The sequence below is a fragment of the Pagrus pagrus genome (assembly GCF_965226575.1).
Source record: "Pagrus pagrus genome assembly, chromosome: 6".
Classification (NCBI taxonomy): Eukaryota; Metazoa; Chordata; class Actinopteri; order Spariformes; family Sparidae; genus Pagrus; species Pagrus pagrus.
Window position 1 is genome coordinate 22,567,448 of NC_140190.1, and position 15,257 is coordinate 22,582,704.

At 41.0% G+C, this 15,257-nt stretch overlaps 1 protein-coding gene across 1 annotated transcript in view; it reads left to right on the forward strand.

Annotated features, from left to right (window-relative positions):
- Positions 1-15,257, forward strand: part of hmcn1 (hemicentin 1) — a 92,712-nt gene that overhangs the window by 10,172 nt on the left and 67,283 nt on the right. The window contains exons 2-5 of the mRNA XM_084356045.1: positions 11,389-11,459; positions 12,995-13,153; positions 13,241-13,363; positions 14,623-14,794. Coding sequence (XP_084212171.1) covers positions 11,389-11,459; positions 12,995-13,153; positions 13,241-13,363; positions 14,623-14,794 — 525 coding nt within the window. The remainder of the gene's footprint in view (positions 1-11,388; positions 11,460-12,994; positions 13,154-13,240; positions 13,364-14,622; positions 14,795-15,257) is intronic.

The window sequence follows — 15,257 nt, forward strand, 5'->3', positions numbered from 1 at the left end:
AACATTACAGAACAACATACACGTGTTAAATCGTGTTCATTCACTGAGGATCAAGCATCATTCAGTGTGAAACCTGAGCTCGTTTTGATGAACCTGTTGTTCTGTGTCAACCTGATGACAAGCACATGCTGAGCTCATGGTCAACTGTCTTGGAAAACCTCAAAAGGCTAAAATAATCTTCTATTCAACATAAAAATGTATAACTTGATTTTTTAATTTTCACAACACACCGGGGCTGTTCTGAAGGCGTTCTTGTGTGCCATGGAAATCACCGCCTCAGACATCTGAGTGTGCATCTGTGTGTGGTCGCTGATCTGCTGCATCTGAGGTTTCTCTGTCTGCTTCAGCACGCACAATTAGAGTTTCCTCAGTAAAACAAAAGAGGCACACTAAACAGAAAACACCACCCGGCCACTTTTGAGCACTCAGGGATTACACCATCACATATAAAATACATGATCGTGAGGTTTGCAATTTTGCGGTGATTTTGAATCACTTTTTATATTAATTCTTTGGTGCCAAATTAATGCAATTAAAAGGCCACGTTTAATTGTGAAGTTCTTTTTTTTCTGTGGGTGAATCATAGAATCAGCTTCAGCCAAGTCTTTGGGTTTTGGCTTTTATTTCTACAATGGATACCATATGTACAGACGTCACAATGTTCTCTGTGTGTTTGCTGCCAGTTTTTGCCCTTTCAGCGAGAGGCATTCAGAGCCAGCACTACCTGATGCCTCTCTAAGCCACAGCTTTGTCTGCTTCATCCTCTGCTCCAGCCCTGCCTCTCATCCCTAATATGTCGTCAAGGCAATAAAATGAGCATCTGTCTGACACCTTCAGTGTGGTGCATGATGGGTAAGCGAGATGTTGCACAACCCAACCCATTAGGGATCGGGTCAGTTTTGTAAGCTGTGTTCTAACCAAGCCAAAGTGTCAGTAGGACTTATGACCACCCTTTGTTTGTTTTTTAGTTCTACATTTTTGAGAGGAGATAAGCAGTTGAGAAGATTTATTACAGGTTGACCCAGAAACTCAACAATCAATCAGTACTGATAGAAACAAAAAAATGTTGGAGTCAAGGAGGTGAGAGAAATGAGCGTGTAAGAAGTGGGGAGGTGCTGAGCAGAAAATTGATAACACGGTTCTGACAACAATGATTATAAATCAGACCGGACCTCTTCCACTCGGTCACATTCCTTCATTTTTTATGCGGCATTATTTCTGTGTACGACATTTGCTTTAGGACAAGTTTATGTTTAAAATAATGGACATAAGCCACCTCATTGGTGGCTGCAAATAAGTGAGGATTGTGTTGGGTCAATCTTGATACATCCAGCTTCTGGCAGTTGGAAATTCCAGACTGGTCAGAAAAGTCAGCAGTGCAGAGAGGTGGTCACATTAATGGTTGAACTGGAGTCATGAAACAGCTGCTTTTCAAAAGTGCTGTGGCTCAAAATTCAAAATCCTCAGCGCAGTAACAGTGAGCTAAAACTAAACTTAAACGAACCATCATCATATTGACATTAATAACCTTACATAGCCACAGATACATACATTACCTCAACTGTTTTTAAAAAAGATATACATTTGTGTAACTTTTTTTAATGGAAAACTAAATTGTACAACATGTTCATAATAAAACACTGACTATTAAATAACTATTAAAAGGAACATGTTGTTAGCTGAATTTAAGCTCCCTCCTATAAGCATTTACGGAGTGTATAGTGGTATGTGCGGGACTTTTATTGTGAAAGGCAAACACGGAAGGAGTTTGTCTGTCTGTCCTGCGCTGCAATTGACCTACGAGCAGAATAAAAAGTTTCCTGCTCTGGTTCAGACAACAGATCCTTAACCTCAAAGCAAATGCGTCATTCATCAATGTCGGCTACAATGTTTCACTTTCCCAAAAGAAAACAGATGCTTGTAGCTGTTTTAAATAGTGCTCAAAAACACAACTCACTGGTTCAATAAACTACAATTAAATCCTGAAATAATATGAAATGGTAAACTAATGTGCTCCAGATGGATTTATGTATTGTTTGCCCTGTCCATACCATTTGCAGATCATAGAGTTCAATGGCACGACTGAGAACAAGTAGAGTCAAAGGACAAATTGGAAGACAGGGTCACACAGGGTCTTAGAAATCCACAACTCATTACTCCTTGTGGAGCTTTTCTTTGAATCCTGTTCAGGAGAACAAACATCTTGCCTCTACCAGAGTGAGTGTATTTTTTAAAATGTTTTGGCCTTTTTGTGGTTTTATTGTTAGGCCAGCATTGAGAGGTGACAGTAAATGGGATGAGAGAGAGGGGGGATGTAAAGGGCCACAGGTCAGTCTCGAACCGTGGGCCTCTACAGTGAGGACAGTGCCTCTATACATGGGACGCCTGCCCTACCACCTGAGCTACTGGGGCACTCCAACCTGAGTCAGTTGTTTTGAATATGTGCCATGTATTCTAACGAATCACAAATTCTGTACATGGAAAATGAATGCAGCAACATGCAAAAATATTTCTTAACATCTGGGGCGGCTGTAGCTCAGGAGGTAAAATAGGTCGTCTAGTAATCGGAAGGCCGTTGGTTCAAATCCCCGGCTCCCTCAGCTGCATGTTGAAGTGTCCTTGAGCAAGACACTGATTAGCAGTGGGCAACTCAGCCTCAGCCATCAGTGTGTGAATGTGATGTAAAGCGCTTTGAGCGGTCAGTAGACTGTGAAAGCGCTATAGAAATGCAAGTTCCATTTGCATTTCACATGCAGACAGTATATAGTGTAAAAGATTGAACATCATCTTCATGAACACAACGGAGTACAAAGTCAAACCAAATGGTCCACTGTCTTGTTTTTGGAGTAATAAATTATTCACTTAGTTGTGTCCCCTTCTTCCTTTCCTTCTTCCTTTTGTCTGCGTTCTTCCCGTGTGGCTGGTATTCAGACACACAGTCTAGGCGGTCGCCCAACCACACACACAGATTACATTCAACTCTCTCTTTTATGTTTTTCTTTGTAGAAAATCCTCAAATCTACACGTCACATTTGGTCATATAGTCATACAGAGTTTGTGGTGAGAATTAGACTAAAAGCTTTGACTGCCAACATGTGATAATGCTTATGTCGATCCTCCAGAAATGACATCTTCGTTGGGTCCACTAAGCCTCTTACCCAGACCAGATGTAAACTGAGCATCAAAAAGAAAGCTGTAACAAGTTGAAATCATCTTTCAATTGCTTAACTGTTCTGGCTGTTATTAATTTATGACTTTTAGATAATTTTTTATGACAACCATGTGCGATAATAGCACACATATGGCCTGTGATGACAGATATTTAGCTTTTTTTTTTATCTCTGGTCCAGCACACATTGTTTCCTCGGATCATGTTAGTGAATTACTGCTGTTAAAAGGATGACGGAGCTCAACATCTACCTACAGGCTGAAACTGTTCAGATTCAGTATAATGTAATTTTGTGAAGTAGTACAATGTTAGTTTGAACAAGTGGCGCACACCTCATCAAGAAGGCACATATGAGGCCATTATATAGTATTTGGCATATAAAATGAACAGTATCATAAGATAAGATGTGGGACTTTATTGATCCTCCACCAAGGAAATTCAATTTTTACAGCAGTTCAAGAGTCAGAAGCAACAGGAAAACGTGATTAAGTGATAGTGATAGATAAAGATGAAACAAGGTAAAGCAAGAGGATAAAGTAGAAATAATAGAAGACTATATACACCTTCCACATATACATGACACAATGGATTATTGTATCCGTATCTGCAATGCACACATGGTTTGTGGTATGATACTGATAGCATAAAAGCTTATTGATATTATTGCACAGAGACTTGACTTGCACAGGATAATGGCACTGTATAAATGTAGGTAATGACGGATATACATCTACATTTACACTCTCACGTTGCATACAGCCTGTTCAGTTGTTGTCATGTTGGATTTCTTTTAATAACCGGTTGAAACCAGAAACAAAGATTTACACATTCATTTAGTGCTATTTCTTCAGTCCTGGAAAGCGGATTGTGACAAATAGAAGAGGTAGGAGACAGAGCACGGCCCATCGGTCAAGTGCTCAACTTGATCCGGGATGTCGAGGTGGAAACAGGTCTCTGTAAAGATGTAGGCACAACAGTCTCAGACAGACCCTCGTTCTCTTTGGGGCGGTCCGGCTGGTCAGGTTGGATTGTCGAGAGATCCCATGGGCTGTAATCGTTTCAAAGTCTGCTGCTCTTCAACGAAAACTTGTGCTTTTCTTCTCCAATGCTGATTAAGGTATTTCTGCTACAGGCAATATGTGTTTCAGGTATTGTGTGACTTTTGTGAATCCAAACTAACCCTTTAAAACACAATAACACAAACAAACTAACTGATTGAGGCAGCGGTAGACCAGCAACTTCCATGTTTTGTCTTCTAAAATTGCTGTTTTTGTCAAAAGAGTCTGGTGGCTTTGGAGAGAGCATTGAGGAATGCAATTTACCGATGGTCAGGGCTGTTTATCAGCAAGGTAAAGCAGTCAAAATATTCCAAATATAGTGCACACCTCAAGTGGTTCAGATTTGTTTAGCTGGCTAAAATACGTTTTGCTTTTGAATATCATACCATATTTCTTTGGTCGCATGAATGTAAAACGCACAGAACCACACATCCTCACATCCCCACAAATGACAATCATACATTTTGACACACACACATATGCACTGCACAAACTTGATTAAGACTTGCATCCTCTTCTGTTTTTCGTTTCCGGCACGAGTTGTCATGTCAGATGGATGACTGGCGGGGGGTTCAGATCTGCAGTCAGTCTCTGGAACGTGCTCCTCATCAAGCCATGCATCTGGGAGGGATTATACGCCTGTGTGTGTGGCGTGTGCATCGGTCGTGTTTCACGATATGTTTGTGTGTGAGTGGCTTTGTGTGATCATTTGAACTCATGAGCGCCATTAATAGAGATCTGCGGTTTTGTGGCGCATCGTCCTTAGACGCATCCAATTTCGTCGGGCGAAGTGAGAGAATGCAGCGCCTCAACGAGCAGAGTTTTGCTGCCCGGTGGTCCTGCTCTCTCTCTCTCTGTTGGTTGTGTGGAGAAGTTTCCGTCACAAGTTCAATTTGTGGTGGTTTGAAATCAAGCCTGTTGTCAGCTCTGTAGCTCGGGGCTAAACCTCAACCATTAGATGGCAGCTGGTGAAGTCAAACAGGGTAAAAGATGCAGTTTAAAGGAGCCAGAGTAAGAAAGAAAAGAAGAGAGGCACTGTAATAGGGGGCAGAAAGAAAAAGGTTGTGAAGAAATGAAGCAAAGAACTGAAGAGAGAAAAGCAGAGGCAAGATTGAGCATTGATTTTGCAGCCTGGTGACTGATAAACCTCCAACACTAAATGGAGATTATCATCCCGTGAGATTCCTCTTCAATATGCTATTCCATTTTAAACAGGCAATACATATGCATTTGGTATAAAGCAGGAATTAATCTTTCACAAGGCTGCAATTTCCTGTTTGGGATAATCTTTCAGGGTGATTTCACCACCGGTGTCTTGAGTCAAGCTGGCCAATTTGAGCAAATTTAATTAGGGATTTAGATCTCTGCCAAAAAGGCAAGCAAGAAAGGAAGTCACATTAAAAAGAAAATAAAGGGAGAAAAAGTTAAAAATAAATTATAAAGGAAATTAAGTTAGTAGTTTAAGAGCACTGAAAGAAGAAGAGGAGAGTGAGCAATTAAGAAAGAAAGAAAGAAAGAAAGTTGCTTATTCCCACAGCATATGTGTGCGCTTTATTAAGAGTGATGGCTGCTGATACTGAGGTAATTACAAAGCAGTGTTGTTGACCTTTAATCTGCAGTATATTTGTTTGTGTTTGTGTGCGCATGTATATGCATGTATATGTCAAGAGCGTGAATGGACTTGCGTGCCTTACCTCACATATACCGAATGTCTGCACACATTTTAGCTCCTTTGTGTGCAGTATGTATAGCGCGGGACACTTTCCTCACCGAGCCACACTAATTGCACCGTGTGCTGTTTCACATGTGTTTTCTCAGTGGGGCTGATTAAGTGAATTATGCCCCATAGCTGACGGTCAGGATGACAGCCACTCTCATTCTGGCAGGTTTTACCCTGAGTCAGCAGAATGACAGAGAGCAGTGTGTGTGTTTACAGCCTCTGCTGCTGTTAAGTGTTGTAACAGCTACATGTTGTGTAACCTGTTGGATTTTGTTGGACAGGGAAACTTCTATGACATGGCCGTAGTTTGAGTGAAGTCCTCACGCTAGTAACATACAGACACTCATTCAAATGAGTTTGCATAATTGGGCTTTAAGGGGACATTTTGCCAATAAAAATCTTAAACCGTGAATTAACCGGTGCCAGTAAAATAGGAAAAAGTTAAAGGAACAGTTCACCAAAAATGAAAATTCAGTCATTATCTACTCACCACCCCAATGCCGATGAAAAGTGAAGTGAAGTTTTGTACTCCACAAAATGGGGACTTGTTTTCAAGTGTAAAAAACAACCAAAAAGGAACATAAAATGGCTCCATACAGCTCGTCTGGTATAATCAAAGTGTCCGGAGCCCCTGAGATCTTAAATTGATTTAAAACAACGTTATTTACAGACTTGGCGCGCGACTGAGTTTATGCACCCACTTAAGTCTAGGTGCGCACTCACGCTTTTAGCTAAGCAGCTACAGCAAAGAGTTTGGCTTTAAACAGGGTGTAAATAACATCTTTTAAAATCAATTTGGGATCTCGGGGCTTCTGGAATCTTGGATTGAGCCGGCCGAGCTGTTTGGAGCCAGTTTATGTTTTCTTTAGTTGTTTCTTCATGATTTAGAACAAGTCCTGATCTACTTCAGTTGCTGCGGAGAATACTGTGAAGCTCCAGAAATGTTTTGTGGACTATGAAACTTCACCAGACATGAGTAGATCATGACTGAATGTTCATTTTTGAACATATCCTTTAACAGTTGAAGCCCTTTTTGCCTGTGTAACTACTGGTAACGATGAACAGAAGGTTCGGTTTAGGGGTTCCTGTTGGTCTGTATTGCCGCAGCATTGGTTTTCTGGAGCTTGTGATTAGATCTTTATATACAGAGTGATTATGAGTTGGGAAGAAGTTGGTCTTTGCCTTCAGGAATGATAAAATGAAAACAAAGGTTGCAGAAGGTAAATGGGATTGCTGCCACTGCTAAATAAACTGCCATCAACAAACACAGAGCGCATAAAAGAGCATAACTTTCCCAAACTGCCACATCATATCATGGGCACAGCTTTGAAGAAATGTCAGAAGTTCACAGAACAATGTCTCTTTCAATTGTCTGTTATGCATCGAAGCAGCTTGTGAAGCTCTCATGTCTTATTTATTGCTGCCAAAATTCTGAATTTATTTGGTTGGAAGATGTTACCGGCTGTGACCTTTCAGTGCATTGGCCTTGGAATTCCTCGCTGCTGATGTTGTAAGGAAAGAGAAACTCACTCCGCTGTGAATGCATGAGAGGTTCCCAGCAAATTACTTTAAGCCCTAATGTCAGTGGAGGTGAAACTAAGTTTGCCACTGGACAGTTGCCCAGTTTGTTCCATCCCATTAGACTTTCTGTGAGTGTTTAAGCTCGCACGTGATTTGCAGATGTATGCTTTTACAGCCGGCATCACGGGTGAATGCTGTGGGAAATATCAAGGTGGAGGCTGCAGTTATTTGTTTTGCTTGTTTACTTCAAGTCCACCTGTGTCAACAACCATCAGCTCATCTCATCATTTTGATGTTTGTTTGATTTGGTCATTTTCTCTCCTTTGTTCTTCCTTCTTTGTCAGACTTTAGAGCATTCTTTCACTCTGATTTCATTCACTTGGCCATGTTCATGCCATTTATGTGTTTCTTTTCATCACAAAAAAAGCATCGCAGCTATTTCCTGTGTTGCGGCCAGAACACCGTGTTAAGATTTCTCCTACATGTGTAGCAGAGTCTCTGTTAGTGCCGGTCCACGTGTCCTGGAAGATTTCAATGTGGCGGACAAATGGGAAAGATTCTGGTCCAATATTATCTATTTTAAAAAAACAATTCATGTAGACAGCTAATGCTAGTGCATCGCCAACCCAAAGCATCGGTATTTGGCGACCTGGGAATGAGGCTCAACAATCAACTTTCCCTCCAGTCTCATCCCCTCTCCTCGTTGAATGTTCATTAATTGCAGTGCATTTCCCCTCTAGTCAGCAGACTCTAAGCTGTCCTCCCACTGCCAAATGGCTCTGGATCAGAGCAGAGTTGAGTATTACTTCGGGTGTTTATTCCTCCAGAAACCCTGGCTCTCTCCTCCAGAGCTCGCCAGCTCTCAAGGCTTAGCAGTGGCTCTGTCTCACTGCTCCGTTTGGTCTTAACCACACAACTCTCTGCAAAGCCACAGGACATGCACCTCTTTTTTGCTCAAGCTGAATATTTTCTACTTGTGTATTTGCTTTGCATTGGCTTTGTATATACGTCACGTTAAAAACTTGCTTTATGTTTGGTGTAAACACAAGGAAATGCTTGGGGCTTTTAATTATTAAATTCCGAGTGAAGTTTATTGTTCCAGTTCACTGGAGACAATAAAGTTTACTGTTAAACTGTCAAATATCCTGCATCATGTGGCAAAAGTGTCTGATAACCACATATGAGGGGTTTCACTGTAAAAAATGTGTGTATGTCGGCCAATATATCAGATTTTTTACTCTCTTATATTGGCATCGGCCCCAAAAACTGCACATCTGTCAGGCTCTACCATAAAGGTTCTTTAGCACAAGGGAACAATGGTTTGAGTCTCCAGACCTGTGGGGAGAACATATTTTTGAAAATGCAGCAGTAATGATTTCCCTTCTTTTAACCACAATGCCTGAGGTGCTCTTGGGGAAGACACTCAACCCCCAACAGTTCTGGTGGACTGCTAGAACTTGGAAGCTCCCAGGCACAAATAATCGTAACTTTGGAACTGACACTAAGACAAGTACTCATGCTCTGGTTTCTAAATGTGGATAAATGCACATTTAGAGAGAGAGTAACAATGAACAGCAGTGCTCGCTTTATCTTGAGATGTCGAAGTCAGAGATCATTACAGAGTTTGATGAGTTAGCTTCCTGTCATCTCATACTGTTTGGAGGTCATGACTATTAGCTTTGGTTTTCCACAGTGCTGGTGCAAAGAGGGTGCCTGTGGTTATGGGCACCATAGCCAAAATGGTCTAAAGAATACTTACAACAGCCATGGGAACTTCTCCCACAAGGAAAGAGATGTCAGTTTTTCCATCTCTGAAAACTTTGGCTGGAGATCCATGTTCCGTTCATAGCAGCCAGACACATTTCCATGTTAGTTTTAAAAAGTGTCTCTGATCGCTGCAAATGTTCCTGCCCTCCACCTTGAGAATTTACAAGGATGCCAAAATCTGGGTAATTTGGAAAAAAAGGCTTTTTACTTCTTTGTGTATGTTATTATAGAAAATGAAAGTGCTTGTGGAGTGTTTCTCAAGAAAAAATGTAAGGTGACACTGCTTGAAACGAATGGAAAGAAAATGCTTCTGATTCCTCCTTACACAAAGTGATGTCAAATTCAAAAGCCTTAAATGTTTTTACTTAAAAAAAAACAAAAAAAAAACAACTGAGACAGAAGAATAGAAAGTTCTGAATGATAAGTGTGTTTAATGAGGCTCAGTACTTCACTTAACGGCCAAATTTGTCAGGTGGGAATCTACTGTAGACAGAGTTGAAGACTGAAAAACGCTTCAAACTGTGTCCTTTTTCAGAAGTCAGGGATCCTTTGAAATTACCTCTCTTCAACAAGGGAAACCTTGTTTTCCAATCTGCTTGCATGTGCAGAGCTGTAGTGTGTGTGTGTGTGTGTGTGTGTGTGTGTGTGTGTGTGTGTGTGTGTGTGTGTGTGTGTGTGTGTACCTGAGTGTGTGCGCAGCCCCTCATCAGGCTCATTCCTCAGCACAGCTGCAGTGGCTGAAGTCACACAGTTTGACTCAAGAAGGGGCTTAGCAGCTCATTAACGGATAGAACAAAGTAAGCCGAGAAACAGCGGTGACTACCAACACTGGCAGAGGTACAGAGCACAGGCCATGTTGTCACGAAGTGGTGTCGATGCTTTACATTTACGGTACAGTGAAAGATGGCCTCACTTGGGCCAAATCCTAAGTGAACAGTGACACAAGAGCATTACATTCACTGAAATGAAAAGTCTCTCATCTGCAACCACAGAGAGGCCAAAAACCCAAGGAAAGGCACCTTCACTTTCTGCCTGGATACACAAGATGGATGTCCCTATGAAGACATTTTCCTACTGTTTGATAATCTCATGACAATACCTCCGCCAAGGCCTAACAGTCCCCTTTAATTCAATCAAGCCCAGTCCAATGTCAGGTCAAACATCTTTAAATTTTCTAGATCCAGATTTTTCCTTGAGAAATTAACAAAAATGTTGAAAAACCACCCTATCTCACAATGTTAAAGAAAGTGAGAAAGCATTCCTGGATCTGTCTCTTTATCCAGATCTACACCAACAGTAAATGGGCTCTTTTCTTTGCCGAGACCCTTCCTCCATCCAAGTTTAGTGGAAATTAGTTCTGTAGTTTTTGTGTAATCCTGCTGACAAACCAATAAACCAACAAAACAGTGGGCTCTTTTGTTTTGTAGTTGCAGGCATACTTTATAACCCTATCCAGTTGAAGGTCTGTCATACTTCATATTTACTGTGTAATTGATTCTATTCAGTTGTTTACAGAAATCATCATGTTGCTCACAAATGAGAGCATGAGTAATCCCAGTGGAATAACAGTGCAGTCATGCTCGACTGCTTTCAGTAAACTTGGCGACAAATTCATCCGATCATTCATAAACTGACATCACATAATGTTTTTGTTTTTTTTAACTCTTCTCTTCTCTTCTTAACTTTTAATCCATTGACAGTATGGGTGTCATCATTTGCCCCTATTTCTGGTCCAGATATACAGTAAGTACTGTATATCTGGTCTCAAAAGTTTTTCAGAGCTCACATTTCTTAGAAGCACAGACCTTCAAATCGCTGTCATCATTATATCATTCTGCCTTCAGAAACATTTTAAAACTATGATCTTCCTTGTCGTTCCTTTTATGTTTTTATCATCTGTCAGTCTTTTGAATTGTTATCACATTTCCTTCTTTCTCTCTCCCCGTTAGTTAAATATATCACCCTTCCTGAAGTTTTTCCTCACTGCAGTCCATATTGTGACATTTTGCTCTGAATGTCCGTACACAGCTGCCAAAACTAATATTTGGCCAAAGAGAAGAATTTAGGAAACAAAAATGCTTTTGGTTATTTATCTGATGCTTAGGTCTGTGGCCCTATTAATCACAGAGCCTCTTTCTGTTGTTTTCTTGCAGAGATTGGACCTGTAACAATCACAACAGACCCCAAGAAGTTCCAGTATGAGCTGAGAGAGCTGTACGTCCAGGTGAGTTCAGACGGAGAGATCACATTCATCAATCCAAGGAGTCAGCAGCAGTAGCATAAGGTCATCTGGCCTTGATAAAAGCAGCAGACTGTGACGTCTGGGCTGGAACGTTCGTTAGCTGATTAAAACCAAGACCGATCAATCAGTCCACATTGAATGATGAAAGAAGTTCGTGACTTTCAATTACTTTTACCATTTTAGTGGATTTTTTCGTTTATATAATGTACGAGGGGCTCTAATGCTCCAGGGCACTGGTCATATGTTGACCTTGCTTTTTGAAAAAACCTTTTTCAGACCATATGTTTATTTGCCTTCCTGCACCATTACAAACAAATGTATAAACAAAAACATACAATGGCTAGAAAGATAAACAGACTTCTGCCAAGTCCGAGTATTTGTGTAATCACTTGGAGAGAGAAAGGAAATTGTGCAGAAATCCTGTTTTGTAATACTTGAGAAAGGCAGAAAAAATGCAAAACTGGTACTCTTGATGTCAAAGGATGACAGAGAGACGGACACAAACAGAGACAAGTCGTACTCAGAGGTCTGTCCTTTGAAGAAAAAGATTTGGCCAGTGTCAGTGCATCCTTGGCGCGTGCTGCTGCTAATCTGGAGTGCGAGCGTGTTGTGTGCAGCATGGAAGAGATCCAGTTTCCTCTGACTTGCTGCTTCATTCCTGAGTCTGTTTTTCCTCCCCTCACCTCTTCACCTGCACAACCCCTGAAGAGGTTTTGGCTAGAGTGCATGGAAAGATACTCTTTGGAACTGACATTTTCTTGAAATTGAAATTCTTCTGACATTAGGGCCATTGTGTGTACGGGTGAAGATGTTAGGCAACAAAAGTGTACAATCGGGCTGAATGTCAGGGGTAATCAAGGGATGGGTGAGTGGATTTTTTGGTCAAAGGGGAGATGTTGGGGTTCAGGACAAACAGAAGATTCATGTCTCTTCACCTTTCACCCCCCTTGGTCTGAAATCATGGGTCACTCCAATCCAGATGTTACTGATCTTGGGGGTGATGCATCATGGCCAACTACTGAACCCCTCAAACACACAGAAATCTGTCTGCTGGGCTGCTTCAGAGAACATGTGTCTTTGACCCTACCAACAAGACAGAAACAGAGAGAGTGGACAGTGAACAGTGGATGACAAAGACAGATCAAACGGATTAATTTTGAAAGTGGTGTAGAAATACAGCAAACTATGCACATAAGTCCTTCTCTGTTTGAATGTAATTTGAATCTAATTCCTCTACATGTTAAACATTTCCTATTTCCTCGAGCCACATATCCAATGTTGGGAGCTTCTTAGATCTCCAGAAATGTAGCTGCTGTATTCTGGCTAGCAGTGTTTGTAGGGAGATGGCCTGAGCTTCTTATCCTTCACTCTACAGGACTCAGCCACCCCATAGCGGCAGCGGAAATGCAAATGCAGCTTTATTTAGAAATTGAATCTGGAAGAGAAATTTAAACAATCAATGACTGACAATGAGTTTGTAGGTTTTCAGAACTGTTATGTGTTCTTCTGTTCCTCAGGGAGGAGGGGACTGTCCGGAGATGAGCGTTGGTGCCATCAAGATTGCCTTGGAGATTTCCTTGCCAGGATCCTTTATTTACGTCTTTACAGACGCCCGTTCCAAAGATTACAAGCTGACCCACGAAGTCCTGCAGCTCATTCAGCAGAAACAGTCACAGGTTTGGATATTATCGTAACATATCACACAGTATATTAAGTTTATATGTAAAGAGATCACATTTTTATATGTGTGTGTATGTGTGTAGGTGGTGTTTGTGCTGACAGGGGACTGTGATGATAGGACTCACATTGGCTACAAGGCTTACGAGGAGATCGCCTCCACCAGCTCCGGGCAGGTCTTCCATCTAGACAAGAAACAAGTCAATGAGGTAAGTGCATTACTGAACTCTCGCTTTGCTTCTTTGCAAGTACAAATGTTCAAGTTTCAGAGTCAGAATAAAAACTTTATAGTTTCAAAAGATGTTCTTTGGTCACAGTACTGAAATCATTTCAGCATTGCCTCGATTGTACTTCTAAGCTGTGTAAATTAAACGTCAGTAGAAGGTTTTACAGTCTCTCTCGTGTCTTTTGCTGTGCCCACGTTCAAGTCTGGACTCCAGATCAAATGTGCAGGAAACATTTAATTGATTGATGCATACCTCAGCTCTTTCTAACCTTTCCAAGAAGCGTAAATCATCAGTCTTGGACTGGGCAGTGAGTCAAAGTCTGAAGTTTTGAATAGTATTGCTGTTTTATTACTGTAAGATAAGAGTCCTTGCTGAGGGAGAAAAGGATTCTGGATTTTAACGCTCTTTGTTCCACTTCTCAGTAAAAATGTATTTGATATTAATATTTATGTAATCACCTTCCCTGTCTCTCTTGCTTTGTCTTTCTGTTAAATCTGCTCATGAGCAGCCTCATTTTCACTAAAAACATTTGCAGGATTACTTGCAACACCCCTTTTATAGTCCGTGCCACTATGGCAGATTTCAAAGGAAGCAGCAAAGTAAATTAGAAATGTATAGTAAGTAAGTATAGTTTTGAGGAACACAAGTATCAAATATCCTGAACATGGTTTGGTTTGTTTTTGCAGTGCTTATCCTATAGAAACATTTTTAAATTGACAATGAATCTAGGAACTGTACTGTTCAGTCGATTCATTTCTTTTTCTCCGTGCACCCAGCTTTATCCTGAGACTTTTTGAAAAGAATGCACTTTATATTATTACTTTCACATCTCAGATGCCTGCTCCTTTACAAAGTCTGAGTTAAATAGTGTCTGGGTCTCACACAGTAGCCATGAGTTCTCCGTAGGGACACGGGGAACAGGAGGGCAGCACATGAGGGAACATGACTTCCTGATGAAAGCTTTGCACATGTTGAGGGGATGACCTTGTCTGCAGCTGAGTGGGTAAATGTGTGTGTGTGTGTGTGTGTGTGTGTGTGTGTGTGTGTGTGTGTGTGTGTGTTAGTTGGTAGATGAATTATGTTTGCAAATGAATAACTTGACTTCCTTTAACAAAGTTATTTTTTAAACACCGAGGTCTAAACATATTGAACCTTATCTAGCTTGTACCCCATCGTGGAACATTTTCCACAATATAAATGATAAACAATGCATTTTTCACATTTTCTTCCCTTTCCTGTAGGTTCTGAAATGGGTGGAGGAGGCGGTGCAGTCATCCAAGGTCCACCTGCTGTCCACAGATCACTTCAGCGGGGTCAGCAACACCTGGCAGATGCCCTTTGACCCCAGCCTCAAGGAAGTCACCGTGGCCCTCAGCGGCCCAGCACCCAAAATTGAGATAATAAACCCACAGGGTAAGAGAAGTGTTACCGTACATTAAAAGGAATATCTATAGGATTTCAGAATTTCTTCATTTTTTAAATTGTGGTATTGATTATGGGCGGTCGAAAAAAAAAAATGTAAAAAAATGAGTGCAGAAACATAACAAAAGCAGTTGCTTTATACAGGTAACAAGGGCTCACTGAGTCACCACATCTCAGATCTCGTCCCATCTGAACATGTATGGGAGATTTTGATGAAATGAGGATGTTGGATGATGAATTATTTGTGTATTTATCATGTATGACTGAGAAAGTGCTCTCACTCTGTGGCACATGACATGAGGAAAACAGTCATTTCATTGTTGCCCATTTTTCACATGCAAAAGGAAAGACCACTAAAGATTGCTGACTTAACATGACAGCAATTGTATTTTTTTTCTGTATCAGTACTTGAAAACTGAAAATTCCAATTAAACACACATACAAAAAACAAAAA